At 48.9% G+C, this 19,543-nt stretch overlaps 2 protein-coding genes across 3 annotated transcripts in view; both read right to left on the bottom strand.

Moving 5' to 3' along the window:
- Positions 1-12,566, bottom strand: part of LOC309648496 (uncharacterized protein) — a gene marked incomplete at its 5' end in the record, with an annotated part of 62,838 nt that extends 50,272 nt beyond the window's left edge. Inside the window, 2 exons of the mRNA XM_082437115.1 lie at positions 11,886-11,987; positions 12,558-12,566. Coding sequence (XP_082293241.1) covers positions 11,886-11,987; positions 12,558-12,566 — 111 coding nt within the window. The remainder of the gene's footprint in view (positions 1-11,885; positions 11,988-12,557) is intronic.
- Positions 12,132-19,543, bottom strand: part of CRISPLD2 (cysteine rich secretory protein LCCL domain containing 2) — a 68,035-nt gene continuing 60,623 nt past the window's right edge. For both annotated transcript variants that reach the window (XM_082438435.1, XM_082438436.1), the window contains exon 15: positions 12,132-14,601. In XM_082438435.1, coding sequence (XP_082294561.1) covers positions 14,547-14,601 — 55 coding nt within the window. In that variant the 3' untranslated portion in view covers positions 12,132-14,546. The remainder of the gene's footprint in view (positions 14,602-19,543) is intronic.

Here is a 19,543-nt window from a genome sequence, read left to right as displayed (position 1 = left end):
ATTCTTTAGTTACACCCCCTTGCTTGATGATACCAGAGACGAAAAAGAGTTTTGAGATGGTGAGAGAAGCTGATGGTCACGTGGTTTGAGGATGAAGCCCAGCTCAGGCCTATCAGCTGTGGGACAAGTCTCCAAGGCGTGTGGGTCTCCCACTGGGGCTCAGAGAGGGACCTCAAAGACCGCCTACACTCAGCAAGTGGAGTGGACCTGGGATCCAGCGCAGGTCTGAGGTTCTGGCTGTGCACCTGGGTGCTGTGTGCCCCGGCGTAGCGGCCAAGGTCACAGAGGGGCAGCTGGGTCTACGGGAAGGTTTGGCCAGCATCTGGTTCTGCCTCTTGTCTGCATGACTTTGGCCCAATGATTTAACTCGGGCCTCTGGCAAGTGGGCATAACAACAACTCTGAGGTCATGGGGCTGACGTGACGACAAGATAAAGCATTTTAGCACGCTCAGCTCAACAAGGAGGAGGAAACAGGGCCCTTCACTTTGACATTGCACTGTATTTGTTACCTTGAAGCAAGCCAAGGGAGGGGAGGGGGTGGCAGTGTGGTTTGAATTAAGCTGTTTATACGCACCCTCGTCCAGTGACAAATGGCTGTAGTGACGGAGGAGCGTGGTTTCAATTTTCCATCTGGGATCAGACGTCTCGAGGCTCTGCCAGCCTTGTCCGGAAGTGGGCAGGTCATCCTAGCAGCCTCGGGAAGGGGGGAAGGTGGCTCTTGATTCGCCTGCCTGCGCCACCAGACCAGCCGGGGCGGGAAGACAGTCCTCGCCGACCTCGCCTGGGCCTCGCTGGGACTTCCGCGCTGTCCCCGCCGCTGTGTCCCCCCGCACCCCTGCGTGACAAGGCCATCTTATTTGGGGGGCAAAACCGTGTTAGCCCAGGTCCACGCCCATCAGTAGAGATGCTTCATCTCAATCCACCCATGGGCCAGGGCTGGTGCTTCCAGGCCAGCCCAGCAGGGAGGGTCGGGCCGTATCGGCAGCCGGAAGGGCAGGCTGGGCTTCTGTTCATTTCCGTCTTGATTTCCGAAGTCCCACAGGGTGCAAGGGCTCGCCAGAGGCAACTCAAGCTGGAAAGAAGCTCGCGATGAAGGCAGGTCTGGGATTGAGCTCAGGGGACAGATGGGCCTGGGCAAGGTGCTCGGCTGCGCTGGGCCTCGGTTTCCCCATCTGTAAATGGGGTATGTGGGGTTGTGGCGAGGAATAAATAGGGGATGTCTGTGAGGTGCGGTGAATTTTCCAGCCACCCACTCCTGTGAGGAAACTTGACCTTTTGATCTCAAGTCCCCCCCCCTCCTCTCCTCGCTATCTAATGAACTTGGTGGAATAAAACTGGTCATTCAGAGAAAGACATCCTGGTTTTCCTTGTTGTTTCAAGTTTAAATCAGTTCATTCAGAAGGCCCTCCTTCCCCCGTTCTCCTTGAGGTGGTTTTTAATGGCCTTTAAAAACAGAAGTCAGAGCCCAGCCCTCCATGGCCCTGGACCTACCTGTGGCCCCCATTTTCCTGGAGTCAAACCCCAGTCCTTCCCACGGCCTGATGACTGTCCCCAGTCTGTCCTCGGCTCTCGCTGCCCCTGCCCGTGCTCTCCCTCCCCGTGGCCTCCGTTGGGCCCTTGGACCAGGCACGTTCTCTCTCCAGCACCTTGGGGCTCGCCGCTCCCTCCACCTGGAACTCTCTGCCCTCTGACTGCCACTGGGCTCCTCCCTCACCTCCATCCCCCCTTTTCAAATGTCACCTTCTCAGGGACCTGACCTCACCTTCTTGACCACTCAGTGTAAAATACCAACAGCCCCAGCCTCGGCACTCCCTGTCCCCTTCCTCATTCTTTGATCTTTATAGCACTTCTCACCAACTGACATAGAATGTGTGTAACTTGTTTTGTTTAATGCCTGCCTCCCTCACATGAATGTAAGCTCCATGTGGGAGCAGACACACTTGTATCTATTGTTTTTTTTCATCTGTAGTGTCTCTAGGACCCAGACAGTGCCTAACACACAGTAGGTGTTCAATAAATGTCAGATGGATGGAGAGAGGGATGAATGGGTGGATGGATGGATAGATGGATAGATGGATGGATGGCTGGATGGATGGCTGGCTGGATGGTAGATGATGGATGATGGATGGATGGATGAACGGACAAATGGATGGATGGATGCATAGATGGATGGGTAGATGGATGGATGGGTAGATGGGTGGATGGTAGATGATGGATGGATGAATGGATGGATGGGTGGATGGATGGGTAGATGGTAGATGATGGATGATGGATGGATGGACAGAGGGATGATGGATGGATGGATGGATGAATGGATGGGTGGGTAGATGGTAGATGATGGATGGATGGATGGAGGGATGATGGATGGATGGATGAATGGATGGGTGGGTGGGTAGATGGTAGATGATGGATGTTGGATGGATGGGTGGGTAGATGGATGGGTAGATGGATGGATGGGTGGGTAGATGGGTGGATGGTAGATGATGGATGATGGAGGGATGGGTGGGTGGCCGTCTTCAGTCTGCAGGCTGGGGAATCCTGCAAGTTCTGGAAGGAAGTGGGGAACAAGTCCCTTCTACTCTCCAGTTTCCTGGAACTGAGCTGGGGGTTTCCTCCCTTTGTCCCCACCTGACTCCAGCACAATGAGAGGCAGGCACAGGTGGCCCTTCACAGCACCCTGTACTTATTTAAGCAAAAAAGGGACTTGTTACAAGAACACTGTGGCTCCCACAGAATCTCAAGGAGGGCTGGAGGACCAGGCAGGAGGGTTCTGCAGCCAGAAATGACACCCAAAATCAGAATGGTCTGGTGGGACCAGACCTGTGGGTAGCTGCCATACAGCCCACCGGGGTGGGAGTCCAGACTCTCCTGTTGTCCCATGCCTAGGGTTGCCAGATGAAACAGAGGTGAGCCAGTTCACTTTGAACTGCACAAAAACAACAGTATTTTAGTAAAGGTATGTTCCATACAATATTTTAATGTTATTATTATTATTTTACTTTGTCTAAATCTGGCACCCCCACCTGCTATCCCTGAAGTCCCTCCCACTGCTCCCCCGAGAAAAGTCTCTGGACACCAGCTTCCTTGCACCAGGGGCTCCCAAGTGGAAGTTACAGAAACACGTCCCAGGCATGCACCCTAGCTGCAAGGGATTCTGGGAAAGCAAGTGTCTCCAAGTTTCTACAGCACGAGGTGGGCTCAGCCTCCTGGGGTTGGGGAGCCCCTCAGACCATGGCCAGCAGCTGGGTTTGGGCTTCTGCTCTCCCATTCTCTGCAGAGGCTGGGCAGGGTGAAGAACCAGATTCTCCCCAAACCTGTTGTGTGGTCCATGAGATGTGGCTTTTGAGATCCGAGCATCCTTTTCCTCAACCTATTTTCTCCACCAGAGAGTTTCACATATCTATTTAGATACAGTCTCCACCAAAAGGAAGTAGGGCTCCTTGGAGAAATGACTGATTCCAGGACTAGGGCAAGGAAAGTACAAGGCGAGCCAAGAACACCTTGTGCCAGAAAGCTGAGCCAAAACTGATGGGCTGTTGTCAAAAGGACACAGAGCCAGCTGGAAGGGGCTCCCGTTGCTCAAATCTGGGATGATTTGAGCATCAAAAAAAAAAAAAAAAACAACCAACATTGTAATACACTGCATAAAATAAGAATTAATGAGTCCACAACAATATATGCCTGTGTGTATATATATTTGTATATAACGTATGTGTATATATATTGTATATAACATGTATATTCCAAGTAATACACTTGGAATATACGTTTATAAAATACAACGTGTGTGTGGATAAATAAACGAATACGGGAGAAGGGAAACCTCTTCCTTAGAGGAAAGAGCCAACTGATAAATGTGGAAGGTGTAGCATAATTAGAGCAGTTACCATTTGACAGCCATCATAAAATACTTGTTTCAGGGAAGAGGCATCACTAGAGGGCAAAACTGGTGAGTGAAGGTTTTCTGGGGATAGGATATTTACATAGTTCCAATATATCTCTCTGCAAGATAATTATCTATTACCAAAAAATATAGGAACTTCACAGTGGAAAAATCTGGCAGACACCACCTTAATCAAGATCTCAAAATTGACATCAGAGCCCACAGCAAATAGACACATGCCCTTGGTATGAGGCACTGAGAAGCTTACAATGTCACTTCTGTGAGATTCCTTCCAAAAACGTGTCATCTGAATCTCAAGGAAAAAACATAAGACAAACTTGATTTGAGGAACGTTCCACAAAATATTTGGTCAGTAATCTTTTTAAAAATGTCAACATCATAAAAGAAGAACATAAAGTAAGGAGTTGTCCAGATTCAAGGACACTAATAAGACATGAAAACTGAACGTGATTCATTAGCTGAGATTTTCTTTTGCCATAACGGACATTCCTGGGACAATCAGCAAAATCTGAATAAGGTCTGTAGATAAGATCACATAATGCATCCATGTTAACTTCCCTGATTCAGATAATTATACCAGGGTTTTGTAAGAAAATGTCTCGTTCCTCAGAAGAGAATGTTCTTGTTCTTAGGAAATACTGAAATATTTAGAGATAAAGTGGGTCTCATGTCTGCAAATCCCTCTTAAATAGAAAAGAAAAAAGGCAAAGAAGATGATCAAGGAAATGCAGTAAATGTTCATATCTGGGGAAGCTGCATGAAGGGTAGAGGGGAATTCTTTGGCGTATTTGTGTGACTTTTCTGCAAGTCTGAAATGACGTCAAAAGAAAAAATTAAAAAAAACAGAAATCTGTCTAGTAAATCAAAAGCTAAATAAAATTCACCTCTTTGTTCCTGCTGTTCTGCTGTGGTCTCCCTTTCCTGAGAACAGCAGGGGCTGCTGCCTGAAGGCCCAGGGCAGGGTTTCAGATGGAAAAAAATGGCAGGAATGCACAACATATTTGTTAAAATAATGGTATACAACTAACATGTATACAGCATTTATTATGTACCAGGCTTCCAAATGTTTTAAAAAAACTGTACTAACTTCTTTGAATCTCGTAACAACCATACAAAGTAGCTGCTATTACAGCACTACTCAAAATAGCCAAGACATGGAAACAACCTAAATGTAAACAGATGAATGGAAAAAGATGTGGTACATATATACAATGGAATACTACTCAGCCATAAAAAAAACCATAATGCCATTTGCAGCAACATGGGTGGACCTAGAGATTATCATATAAGTGAAGTCAGACAGAGAAAGACAAATACCATATGATATGACTTATATGTGGAATCTAAAATATGACCGAAACGAACTTATCTACGAAACAGAAACAGATTCACAGACATAGAGAATAGATTCGTGGTTGCCAAGGGGGAGGGGGAGTGGGGGAGGGATGGATTGGGAGTTTGGGGTTAGCAGATGCAAACGCTTATATAGAGAATGCATAAACAACAAGGTCCTACTGTAGAGCACAGGGAAATATATTCAATATCCTGTGATAAACCATAATGGAAAAGAATATGAAAAAATATATATATGTGTATAACTGAGTCACTTTGCTGTACAGCAGAAATTAACACAACATTGTAAATCAACTATACTTCAATAAAACTAATTTAAAAAAAAAGTAGCTGCTATTATTGTTCCCATTTTATATATGAGGAAACTGACGCACAGAGAGGTTGAGTAACCTGTCCAAGGTTTCACAGAGTGTAAGTAGTAGAGCTGGGATTTGAACCCAGGCCCGCTGGCTCCAGATTCTTTTCCCACCCCTCAAAAGTGTCATATTGGGAAGATTTAAAGATTCAAACTATGAGGGGCTGAAAAGGGAAAATGGGACAGGGCACAGACTGGAGATTGGAGCCACATCACTCACTAATTCCCAGAGTGCTGCCCCAACAGTGAGCTACGGAGAGGCTGGGGTAAAGACCCCAAAGAGTGAATGGTGGCCAATCCAAGTGTCCAGGGAGGTAAGCTATCATGTGGGCAACCAGCTACCACTGCTCAGCCTGCAGGACTGCTGTCTACCTGTTAGATTGGGTTGAACAGTATCCCTCCCAAATGCATGCCTTCCTGGAACCTCAGAATGTGACCTTGTTTTGAATTGGGATCTTTGCAGATGTAATTAGTTAAGGATCTTGAGATGGCCATGTAAGCTGGGGCAGAAATTGGAGTGATGCGGTCATAAGCCAAGGGATGCCTGGGGCCCCCAGAAGCTGGAAGAGGCAGGAAGGACCCTCCCCTGGAATCTTCAGAGAGAGCGTGGCCCTGCCCACACCTTGATTTCAGACTTCTGGCTTCCAGAACTGTGAGAGAATACATTTCTGTTGTTTAAGCCACGGGACTTGTGGCCATTTGTTACAGCAGCTCTAAGAAACTACACCTGTGGAAGTTCACAGGTGAGCTGCACCTTAACTACCCAAGGTCCCTTCTCCCATTCTTCTTCATAGGACCCGCTTTACAGTTGGATCTGCAATGTGCTCAGGAAAAAATATGCATCTCTCCCAACTTCCTTGCAGCTAGGAATGGCTGTGGGACCCAATTCTGACCAACAAGTTGTCAGTGGAAATTTACCGGCTACCACTTCTGGGAAAGCTATGCTTCCATTGTTTTTCTGGGTGAGTTAGACTTGGGTTCTACTCTCCCAGCGATGGCAGAGTAGCTACAATCAGACCAACCATTCTATACGTGGCAACCATGAACTCCAGACAAAATATAAAATACAACGCTCTGATGGTTATTGGGAGAAGCAAAGGCAGGCAGAAACTGCATGGGAGTCAACACTTGGAGGAAGGGGACTGCACTGTGTGAGTCTCCAGTGTTCTTCGACTTTTTGCCGGAACACAGCCCTAGTCAGCATCCTAGAGGGGTGGCTAAACGTCTAAAAGAAGCCTCAAATCTTGAAGAACCAGAGGATGCAGCAGCTGGAAAGTGAGAAGGGAACCTCCAGAAAGGAGAGAGTTGCAGAAGGGGAATGCCAAATTCTGGGTACAAGCTCTGCCCAAGTCTCTGGCTGACCCCTGAACCAGGCATGCACACAGCAGACTCCTAGCAGCTCAGCAGAGGCCAACAGAACCGAGAGTGATTTCAGCTGCAGGCCACTGCAGTGGAGAAGAGTTTGAGTCCCGACAAGTTAATTCCCTGCTCAAACAAAATGTAACAACCTAGAATCTCCAGGATGCCTTACTGACAATGTCCAAGATACAATCTAAAATTACTAGACATACAAAGAAATAAACAAACCAAAAAAATGTGTCCATCCTCAAGAGAAGAGGTCAGCACACTATGGCCCAGGGGACGGTCGTCTGCTTCTTCGTTTTTCTTTTCTTTTTTTTTTTTTGGTCTACTTTTAAAAATGAAGTTTTACTGAAACACAGTCAAGTGTATCCACTTACATATCGTCTACGGCTGCTCTCAGACCACAACCACAAAGTTAAATCGTGACAGAGATGCTCAAAACCCTAAAATATTTATCAATCAGGTCCTTTAAGAAAAAGTATGCCAACCCCTGTTCAAGAGAAAAGACAATGAATGGTGACTGGTCCAGATACAGGGATTAGCTGATCTATATCTAGGTTGAAGTCATAAAGAAAAATACATTCAAAATAAATGAAAAACTGAGAAATTTCACCAAGAATTAGAAAATTAGGAAAAGAACCAACTGGACATTCTAGAATTGAAAAATACAGTATCTATAATAAAAGGGGGCAAAATCAACTGCCATATGGCTTCTGCCTTTTGAAATGTCTCTTCCTTTCTGGAATGTCTATGACTTGCTGGAGGTGAACCAGTCACCTTTCTTTTTTTTTTAAATTAACCGATTAATTATTTATTTTTGGCTGCGTTGGGTCTTCGTTGCTGCACGTGGGCTTTCTCTAGTTGTGGTGAGCGGGGGCTACTCTTTGTTGCATGCGTGGGCTTCTCATTGCGGTGGCTTCTCTTGTTGCAGAACACAGGCTCTAGGCGCACCGGCTTTAGTAGTTGTGGCACGCAAGCTCCGCAGCTGTGGCTCATGGGCTTAGTTGCTCCGTGGCATGTGGGATCTTCTTGGGCCAGGGCTCAAACCTGTGTCCCCTGCATTGGCAGGTAGATTCTTAACCACTGCACCACCAGAGAAGTCCAAAGCAGTCATCTTTCAACCGCAAGGACACATGCCATGTGCTGAGGATGGCAGAGCAGTTAAGTGGGAAGGAACCTGGTCCTTGAGAACTTCCCCAGCACTGCACCCGCTCATCTAGGAAATGGGAATTTCTCACAACATCCTCACCCTCCTACCTTCCACTGTGGTTGGGTCTCTGTTACATGCAGCCCAACACATTTCTAGCTGACATGTTGACAAAGAAAATCTAATTAGGATTTGAATTATTATATTCGACATGTATATTGAATTAGCAAGTTGTTGATGGAGACGTGTGCTTATTAGATGAGACAGCATGTGTTTCGTGCCCATTCAGTGCTGGCACATAGTGGCACTTGGCGCAGGTGAGGTCCTTTGCCACCTTCCTGGGTCAGGTAGGGGCAGGGGCAGCGGGCCTGGGCTATTGACAGCAGGATGGAGAGGAAATATCCTTGGGACCGCAGCCATGTTTGGTGTAAGAAGGTGAGAGCAGGTGAGCTGCGAGCCTGCTGCCTGATGAAGCCAGCTCATCCCCGTCCAGCGTGGTGGCAGCCAGGTCCCATAGGGAGGCCTTTTGCCCACCTCGGAGGCAGGCCAGGCACTGACAGAAGAATTGGTTTAATGGTCTGTCTCCCTGGTCCTTGGGTGAAGGCTGCTACCACTTTAGTTGGCCAAGATGAAAGAGCCAAAGGAATGCCATGAGGTTTTCAACACCTGGGCCTTTGGCAACAAATTTATTTTTTTAAGGGGCTAAAAGACTTTTTAAGGCCCAGTGGTAGTCTAGGACAGGTTTTGGTTTGGTGTGAAAAACTGGAAGGAAAATGGATAAAACAAACAAACAAAATTGAACCCAGTAAAACATAACGGTTTCAGGACCACCTACAAAGCTGTAGGGTTTTTGTTTTTCTTTTATAGAATGAAGTGGCCATGGTTTGAAGAGCCAGGATTCCATAGCTCATGTCACCCCTTCCGTGGGTCCCCAGGGCCCTCTGGGCAGGGCGGAGGAGGGAAAGGCAGGTCTCTGCTGGGAGCCAGAATCAGGAAAGAGGATTTAAAGGAGATCTAGTCTGAGGATCGTCTAGCTTCTGCTTGTATTCTTCCAAGGATGAGGAGCTCACTCTCTCTTCACAAGGGCCATTTCATCTTTGGAAGTTCCACCAATTTGAATCTTCTTTATTGTATTTGGTAGAAATCTGTCTCCCTGGGGCATGTAACCCCTGGCACTAGTTCCATGCTGCAAAGCGATATAGTGATCAAATGTGGCAGCTGCGTGTGCCCACCAAGGGCTGAGCACGTCTCAAGTTTGACCTCATTTAATCTGCATAACCACCCCTTGGAGTAGACACTGTTATTATTTCCCTTTAACGGAGGAGGTCACTGACGCTCAGAGAGGTTGAGCGACTCGCCCAGCGTCACACAGCTGGTGAAGAGCTGATGTGGGATTCAAACTCCGGCATGTCTGCGTCCTAGCTCTTAACTCTTACACCACATGACCCCTTCATGGCCCCCCGTCAACCTCTCTTTACTCTAAACCTTCCTGTTCTATCAGACTCCTCATGATAAACCTAGGAATGGGCACGTGACCCATCAGTGATGAAAGGGATTTAGAAACAAGTCTGCTGGGTGATCCCGGGAAAGATTTTCTTCCCTGAGAAAAGAGAGAATACTGTGAGAAGGGGGACCCTCCCCCTCATCCCTTCGTCCCGTCTCAGACTCAGTGTGGGGACAGTTTGCGGCCGGTGGCCGTCCTGACCACAGAGGACGGGGCGAGGTTTGCAGGGATGCTGACCAGGTGTCCCGACATCTCTGAGCTGCTGTCCCCGAATCATCTCCCTCCTGACTTCTCACGTAAGATATCTGAACGTTTCTCCGAGCGATGATTCTGCAACTGAACCGGCAGCAGAATCACCCTGAGGGCTTGTTAACTCCCAGAGGTCTGACTCACTGGGTTTAGGCTGGGGCCTGAGAATCTGTCTTTCTGACAAGTCCCAGGGCTATTAGATGGGCTTTGTGTCATCTGCAGCCCCGAAGCATGCCAACCAGTACACACGGTTGCCATTATTAGTCGAGCACCTTTCAGCCTACAGCTCCCCTGTAATGTCTGCACTGCGGTGAGGATGCTGAGAAATTCCCATTTCCTAGATGAGCAGCCTGAGGCCCAAAGAGGCAAGAGTGACTTGTCCGAGGTCTCTCGATTGGTAAGAGGTGGAGGCAACCCAGGGACTCCCAAGTCCGTGCTCTGTCCCTGTGTCACCTTGTGCCGGAGCCCCCTCTGTCGGGGGTCCCCAAGCAGTGTGGCGCTGGTATTCAGCCTGCTTACAGCACTCCTGCAGACCTTTGCTGCGTCTCAGGCGGATTCTGCAAGAAGGAAGGGCCAGCTCCCTCCTCAGCTGCCAGCACATCGTTTGTATGTTGGAGGTTTGGGGACCAGAAGTTTGGGGCCCAGGATTGTGGCGTCCTGGGAGCTCAGAAGAACTTCCAGAAACAGGAGAAAGAGGCACACCAAGGAAGGCTGCAGATTCTGCGGGAGGAAAGCCGGAAGGAAGGCTCCCAATGCCCTGGGGTTGCTGTCAGTGGGGTTGGGGAGGGCATTTCTAGGGCCCTGACAATGCATTCGTCAGAAACCAGTATTTCCCAAACATCAGTCACTATTACCCCATCTTCGTGGGTTCTGCGGCCCACCTGCACACCTGCTTATGTGATATTTTAAAATCAACATTTAAAAAGCCTTAGATATACTTATTTAAAAGGAAAGCTGGGAATCCCATGGTGGTCTAGCGGTTAGGACTCTGAGCTTCCACTGCAGGGGGCACGGGTTCGATCCCTGGTCGGGGAACTAAGATCCCGCATGCCACATGCGCAGCTAAAAAATTTAAAAAACTTGGGACTTCCCTGGTAGCGCAGTGGTTAAGAATCCGCCTGCCAATGCAGGGGACACGGGTTCGATCCCTGGTCCAGGAAGATCCCACATGCCGCGGAGCAACTAAGCGCGTACGCCACAACTACTGAGCCTGTGCTCCTAGAGCCCGTGCTCTGCAACAAGAGAAGCCACCACATTGAGAAGCCCGCGCACCGCAACGAAGAGTAGTCCCCGCTCACCGCCACTAGAGAAAAGCCCGCACACAGCAATGAAGACACAACACAGCCAAAAATAAAAAATAAATTAAAAAAAAATTTTTTTTAACTTAAAAAAAAAAGGAAAGCTAACCCCGCCATCAATGAAAATGAGAAGCACTTGTTATAAACAGAAGGACCATGAAAGAAAAGGCAGAGGGCAGATGGAGAGAAGAAAAAGTCAGCCAGGAGCTCCCAAAATCGCTTGTAGGTGACAGCGTTTGGAACACAGGGGGACACACGACTCAACTGGACAAAAAGGGGCTGATGCCTGGGAAGAAGGTGACTGTTAAGGACTGAATTGGGTTCCCCCCTCCCCAAATGCATACGTTGAAGCTTTAACACCTGATATGACCGTATTTGGAGATGGAGCCTTTTAAGGAGATAATTAAAGTTAAATGGAGTCTACAGGATAAGGCCCTGATCCTACAGGACCCGTGTCCTTATAAGACGAGGAAGAAACACCAGGGATGCTCGAACAAAGAAGAGGACACATGAGAAGGTGGCCATCTGCAAGCCAAGGAGAGAGGCCTCAGGAGAAGGCAGCCCTGCGGCCCCTTGATCTTGGACTGCCAGCCTCTGCAAGTGTGAGGAAATAAATCTCTGCGGTGTGAGCTCCCCCGCCTGCGGCGCTTTGTCACGGCAGCCCAAGCTGACTAGGACGGTGCTGGAACGAGGCTAAGCCCGTCGTACTCACCACGCACAGTGTGACTTGGAGGTCGGCAGTCTCAGCGCCACCGGGAGCCCGTGCAAACTGCAGCCCCTCAGGCCCCAGGCCCAGACCTGCCGGACCCGGAACCTGCGTTTCGACAAGCCCCGCCCCCCCCGCCCCACGTGATCCACGCACATCTCAGGTGAAAATACTGCAACAATTAGCATCCGGACCCCCAGTGCGCCACGTTCCCGGGAGGAGTGGCGTAGAAAAAAGTAACGCGCCTGCAAGGAGGTTTTCATTGTTTTATTCTACAAACTGTTGAGATGTGTCCGTAAGAGATACGTCCCAGAAACGTTTTAGAAATCAAACCAGTTTTATTGAAACGACAGCAACGTGGTCCCTGTTCATGCGAAGCACACACAACATTTACAATAAACTTTTGTACATAGGAAGTAGTAAAATACATCATTTTTCATAGAAAAAAGCACACACGTAAGCTGCGGGCTGAGTGAGCCTACAGACAGTATGAAAAATCAGAACACGATGGGGAACAAATCAGAAGGAAATCAAAACTTTTCATTTTGGGGGGCCCAGTAACACTGTTGGCCGGAGTTATCATGTTTTTATGGGTGAAGTGCTGAAGGCACGATGGCCCTTTAAACACGCTAAATTAGAAGGGGGTCCCTGATTACAAGGTCTTATACTTTGTAGCACTGTGTCCATTTCCGGAAGATAAATGGTTCCAGTTTCAAAATGTTTGTGAAGGTGAAGAAGACAGCAAGGTCTGGCTCTGGGCGAGGAGTTTCTAGCCCATTAGAGGGGGCGGTTAATGAGGCATTCGGGAACTCGGGAATTTTATTTCAAAATGAGAGTGTCCACTCACATTGGACGTTTCAGATTCTCCCTCCGGCAGGATGCTTCAAAAGCAAACCTACTGAAATTCCCCGGGACCGTCACTAATTCTAAAAACCCAAGCTTGCAGTCTGGACGTGGCCACAGACACAAAAGCCTGGTGACAAGCGAGAGTCCGACAGCATAATACCTAGCATCCAGAGGGTTCCAAAGACTCAGATCTTTGGCGGGAACTAGACGCGGTATCTGACAGTCTGAGCAAATTCTTCCACACTGACATTTGGAGTCGAACAGTCAGTACTTATGAATTAAAACAAGCCCACAAGGCACAAAGCAAAAACAGTTCTACTCATTTCAGCTCTGTTAAGCTAAGAGTTTCATTACTTTTACAAACTCCTTGGGGGGGAGGCGGGGAAAGCTATTTACCTTCTGTTTCTTCACTAATTAGGGTTGCCCTGAAACAACACACCAACTTGGTTCCCCAAGTAGAGTTCCTTGTCCAGACTATCTTAGGTTTTGTCTGTTTGTTCGCTTTAAACTTTCTGCTAGTTCTTTTGCCTTCGAAATATTCTGATGGAGAGTGAAATCAACTTTGAAATCAGCATTCACGAAAGTGATCTACTGGCCAGCCTGGTGGAGGAGGGTGGAATTTCACCTTCTGCAAAGAAATGCTATTTACAAAAGGGTATTTTATTTCACTGTGCGTTTTGGGTCTAGGCTGATGAAGGAGTTTTGTACAGTGATGGCAGCCGGAGAGCACCGTACTCCTCAGAGCCTCAGGAACATTTGGCAAGAACTGTTTCACAAAAACAGGAAGAGAAATCCTTCTAGTGTGTTACCATCTCTCGTTGTTATGCCGCAGGACGTTTCATAACTGCAGGCTGTCCCTCTTCCCAGAGCTGCTAACCTCGGTGAGGAATGTACCGAGGAATGAAGCCATTCCTCTCATTGCTAAAAAAATAGGTCATCCGACGGATGGGAAATCTGCACAATTCAGTGCCATTTTTTAAAGGCAGCAACAAAACAGCCCTTCTTTGGCTGTTCTTAGACATCTCAGTGGAACCCACAGAGACAAGGAGTTGGAAAGAAAAAAGCGGGCTTCAAACAGAATTGTTTGCCAAGCAAAGACCCTGGTGGGAGACACAGAAACCAGTCTGGGCAGGACGTGAGCCACAGCAGGGAGGGGATCAAGAAAGGGTCCTGGTTCATTAGTCCTCAGTGAGACCAAAGGTCACGGCAGCAAATAGATGGGCCACGTGGACGAAGGGAAGGACCAAGACAAGATACATCTCTGGAGTTACGGCTGAACTCGAAGTAAACCAGCACTGCTGTGCATAGAACCAGCCCGCACACAGCAGGACGGGAACAGGACAGGTGCCAGGGCAGAGTCCCCTTGTTCCGGCCCATTTGTCTGACCAGCAAACATGAAACCCATTTGTCTCCATTGGTAGGGACGGACTGTGTTTTTGAATGTTTTAAATAGCTACCTTCTACTCCATCCCTGAAACTCCCCCCTGAGCGTTCTCAGTTCGCCCCTTCCCACACGCCTGAATGCCTCGCAGCATCAGCTCCAAATCCTCTGGAATCCTCTCTCCATCCACAAAAGAACACCTCCCAGGGAGAGACCCCCGGGCCTCGGCAGGATGGTCACCGGCTGTCTGCTCAGGACCCCAAGGATGCTCCCCCGTGTCAAGCTGAGACCAAGGCACGGCGGATGGGACACAACGCCAATCAAAGGAAGTTTCCTGACTCTCCATATCCCCGGCCCACCCCCCAAATGACAAAATAAAAATAAAAAGCGAACCCCCGAAGCCCTCTTGAAGACGCCCCCTTCTCCCCGACCCTGCAAGCTCACTGCCTGACGGCAAAGATCCGGAACGCCCTTCCGTCTCGAGGGGTCCTCAAGCTGAAAAAGAAGGGAGAGCACATGTTACCAAAAGATCTGCAGGGATGGAGCGGGGAGGGGGGCGGGGAACTGGGTGTCCCCAGCTCCCCGCGGTGGAAGAAGCACGGCCGAGGGACACTTCGCAAAGCTGTTTGGAGCAGAGCATGCCCCAGCTGGAAGCAGCTGGCAAAGCCCTTTGCCTCTGCAGACGCGCCTGGGTCTCAAATGAGGTCAGGGTTGTTAACTTGGAATTTGCTGGCCCCCGTCTGCCTGAACTGAACCCAGCCTCCAAGACTTCTGCCTGGTTTTTGCTACCACCTGTCAACCCAGAGAGTGGCCACCTGCTTGACCGATGAATAGGATGGCATTGTAACAACAATGCACGTGCTCCTGTTACTAAAATGGGCACACCGATCCGATCGGGCTCAGATACCGTGCAAAGGATTTTCTATACGCCTTTACCTCCTTCCGATGAAGAGCCATTAGTATCCCTATTTTGCAGGCAGTGGAGAAATTAAGTTTCTTCAAGGTCACACAGCCAGTAAACACCACCCTCTCAAGATAGGAGCTAAATCCCTTAGCTAACTGAACGCCTTTAAAAAACAACAAACAAACAAACAAACAAAAACATCATTAAGATATAACATGCCATGAAATTCACACTTCTGAAGTGTACAAGTCAATGATTTTTAGTGATTTTGGGGGGCGGGGCTCGTGCAATCATCTCCACTATCCAGTTGTGGAGTGACCCCGGCTGCCCTGCTGGTTTCTCGGAAGCTCAGATTCCAGCGCCCTCCTCAGGCCTCTGGGCTACAGGATTTCCCTGGATCCTCTGCCCCAATGACAAGTCTGGGAGAATCACCCAGGGCTACGAGGCGCTCAGCTGTTCCACGTGGTGGGGAAGCCACACGGGGGACCACTGCCAGGGTTTGTGATGCTGACTCATTACCAGCAATTCTACGGACGGGGCAGTGGGTGCCTCCACGCACAGGGCCCCCCGACAACCCAGGGACAAGGGGCCACTCAGGCTGTCGTCCAGGCAGGTACCCTAAGGTTCCTGGAGGTCCTGCCCAGTCCTATCAAGCATTCCCATTGAACAACCGGCCCACCCGGAAGGCACGAGCGGGCCCCGCTGAACCGGGTGTGAATTTCTCAACACGTCACACAGCTGGCCGCCTAGGTATCATGTGACACCAGCTGTGGTCCCTTCCACTGCTTCAGGCAAGGGGGGGTCCCTATTGTTCAAGCTTCAAACATTTACTGAGCTCTAGTTCCGCTAGGAAAGTTGCCAGTTGTGTGTGTCTGATGAAAAACAAGTGTGATCGGATAGATTATAAAATAATCTCCTTTTCTAAATCTTGCCCTCTGACTCTTTTTAGCCTAGTTTGTAGCTCCCACAGGTATACGAAAAGGAATGTAAATTGGCACAGCATTTCTGGACAGTTTTCACAAAAGGTACTGGATGAATTTTCTAAAAGATATTGAACAATTTTCATTAACGGGCATTAAAAATCCTACAAGCAGTTCTGAACAAATAGCTGAACTCAGCGTTCTGTCTGTCATTCAACCAGTGTTTACTGGAGACCTACTATGTGCAGGCATCAAGTTGGGTGTCAGGGACACAGGGTTAACCAGACCGATGGGATTCTTGCCTTCATGGAGCTTATACCGTCTTGGGGGGTGGGAGATCAACAGCTAAATATGTGTGAGAAATACAACAATTTCAGACAGTGGTGGGTCCTGGGAAGAAAACAGCACAGGGTGACGGGATCAGATTAGATCGGGGAGGAGGGCTACTGCAGACCCAACAGCGGGACGACGCTTCCTCGGGCAGGTGGCATTTGTATGTAGGTCTGAATGATGTGCGGGCCCAGCCATGGGAGGTATAGGAGCTGGGAGGGTCCGGGGTTGGATACCGGCAGGTGCAAAGGCCCTGAGGCGAGATCTTGGTATCCAGGAACAGAGAGAAGGCTAGGGACAGGCACTGCTGTGACGAGGAGGGTGATACACCAGGAGGGTGGAGAAGCAGGTGGGGTGGTGGTAGGTGTGGACCGCCCGGTAAGGGGCGAGGATTTTATTCTCAGCCCCAGGCGGCAGGGTATCAACAGGAGAGAGACACACCGTGCATCCCAGAAAGAAGTCGATTTGGTAGCTGTGGCTACTCTGATAAAAGGAAGTTACCTAAGAAAAGTGTGGGGAAAGCACACGGGCTTGCGCAAAGATGTCCTTTGCTGTGTTGTTTACAAGAGCAAAAGAAAAAAAGGAAACAACCCAGATGTCAGTCAGCTGGGTGAAGAAACGATGGTCTGGCCACACAACGGAATAGCGTGGAGCCACAGAAATGACGGCGTGGCTATGTCAGGCATTGGAAATATCGGAAAGACACTCACAACCTGTTGCTGATTGAAAAGACAATAACAGAACGATGCAGAGAGTCTGATCCCTTTTTTTTGTAGAAACAAAAACAAAAAACAAAACAAACACATAAGAAATAAACTGTTAGTGTGTAAACAAAAAATCTGGAAGGGAACATACCAGAATGTTTACAGTGGGTGTTTCTGGCTATGGGGTTTTCCATGATAGTAATTTCTTTTCTCTCTTCTTTTTTAATTTAAAAAAATGTTTTGGCCACACCGCGCGGCACGCGGGATCTTAGTTCCCCAACTGGGGATCGAACCCGCGCCCCCTGCAGTGGAAGTGCAACTGGACCTCCAGGGAAGTCCCATGATAGTAATTTCTTAATATTATTTTCGCTATTTCTTGAAGTTTCTCTAATCTTATTATGAAAAGTAGGGGGGGAAAAGGAAGGAAGGAAGGGAGAAGGAGAGAAAGGAAAAGAAAGAAAGAGAGAGAGAGGAAGAGAGAGGGAGGGAGAGAGGAATGGAGGAAGGAAGGGCGGGATGGATGGAAGGGAAGGAAAACCAGCACAAAAATCCCCTTGCTGAACTGGGGAAGAAACTCAGCTGGACTGAGAAGCTTCTGGGGCATCCCCTTGGGCTGACTTAGCGCCCAAGGGTCGCTGACCTATTGGATAAGCTGGGACAGGTGCTCTGGGAAAGGTCGAGCGTCTGCAGCCTCGGGCGGTGTCACCCGCCCAGCCCCGGGGAGTGATTCCAGGCTTCTGACGGCCACTCACCCTGCCCTCGGCTCCAGTGCCCAGCTCTTCGTGCCAGCGGCTGTACCCGGCACACACACCACCATACCCCAGATGCCACCTCCATCCTTTAAGTAATCCTACCCCGTCCATGCCTCACAGCCCCACCCACCCCGAGATCTCTAGGGCTCCTCCCACTTACAGAGAGGGAACCAAGGCTCTGAGAGGGGATGTGATTTGCCCCAAATCCAACACCTGTGCCAGGTACAGCTGGGAGGTGGACGCAGGTCTGTCGATGCTCTGGGACCCTTTCCTAACCCTTATCCTAAATGGGTGGGCTGTGGCCACGCCATCCCTGAGGACCACACTGGCCAAACCCGCATCGCAGTGGGGGGACTCAGAGGCTGGGAGCCCCTCGGAGGTGGGAGGTCGCAGGTCCTCCAGGAGCCGCAAGCATAAGGCTGCGTCCTGGAGGCTCACTCCTGCCGGTGAAAATTACTCAGGGAGGAATTGATCGGCGTGCAGCAGCACACAACACAGACTGGATTAAAGAGAGAGGACCGCCAGCCATCTGTCCTGGAAGGGACGGAGGGGTCATCCACCAGTTGTCCGCTGACCCCATGGAGTCATGGAACCCAGTGATAAAAGGATGGCAGAGGATTGCTCTTCTGGCTTTTAAATGTGCAATATTTAAAATATTTGTTTATTATTAGTATCACTTATATGTGCACACGTACATATTTGTATATATAGATGTGTGTGTGTTATACATATATATACAATTTTTCTTTTTAAGATTCTAACCCTATTCTCCCACAGTCTCACCCTCTACTGATCTTCCAGGAAAATTCAAGAGTCAGACACAGTTTCAGATCTTATCTGTTGGCACTTGGGGTGGTTAATCTATTTCTCTGAGTCTCAGTTCCCACATATGTACACAGGGTCTATAAAAGTACCCCCTCCTCAGGGACCCTGTAGGAAGTGAATGAGCTTATCCTGGGAAAGCATCTGAGTCAGTGCCTCGCATTTAGCCGGCGCTCAAAGCCATGGGCCATGGATACCGTCGCCCTGCTAGGTTTAAGCCTCGTTCTCCCATCAGGAGAACGGTGGGTACATGCACGGCGATGAACAAATTATCCACACAAAAGCCCAATCCCCAAGGAATCATCAAACCTCTTCATCTTATTTCATGAAATATGAAATATTGTTTAGAGAAAAAAATTTCAGAGCAGGGTGTATACACAATCTCCATTTTCATTTTTATGTGTGTTGCCCAGGGGGAAAAAAAGGCCTGGAAGAGCTATAAATAAGCAGTTAACAGAGGTTAATAGAGTGCCTGCAGGAACTCTTTTTTTCTAATCCCTAGACATATTATTTAAATAATAAGTGTGTATTTCTTTTCTAATAAGTATTTTTAGGGTTACAAACAAGTATACCTTAGGACTGTAAGGCTCACCTCAACCCCTTCTGGGAGGGGCCTGTGCCAAGGTCAACGACTTGTCTGCGGTGAGGAGTCATGTGTGCTGGTTACAAGCATGGGTGCTGGAGCAGGCGTCCTGGGTTCAAGTCCTGGCCCTGCTGCTTGTTGGCTGAGTGACCTTGGGCAAGTCGCTTTACCTCTCTGTGCCTCCCTTTCCTTACTGATAAACTGTGGTCCCCGCCTCATGGGGCTGTTGGGAGGGCGAGATGAGCTAATGTGTGTACAGATCTTAGAGCGCTGGAAAGCAGGTACAGGGAGGGAGGGAGACGGCAGAGGAAACCAGTCCAGCCTTGGTCCAGCCGGCCTGGGGGAGAGTGCTAAGCTCATTTGATCTGGAAATAACGGCTCAATGGTTTCTGCTTCCCAGAGTTTCTGGACATGTCGAGAGA

This window comes from Balaenoptera physalus (assembly GCF_965194825.1).
Source record: "Balaenoptera physalus genome assembly, chromosome: 19".
NCBI classification, from domain to species: domain Eukaryota; kingdom Metazoa; phylum Chordata; class Mammalia; order Artiodactyla; family Balaenopteridae; genus Balaenoptera; species Balaenoptera physalus.
The sequence above is the reverse complement of the archived record's forward strand: the minus strand, read 5'-3'. Positions and strand labels throughout refer to the sequence as shown.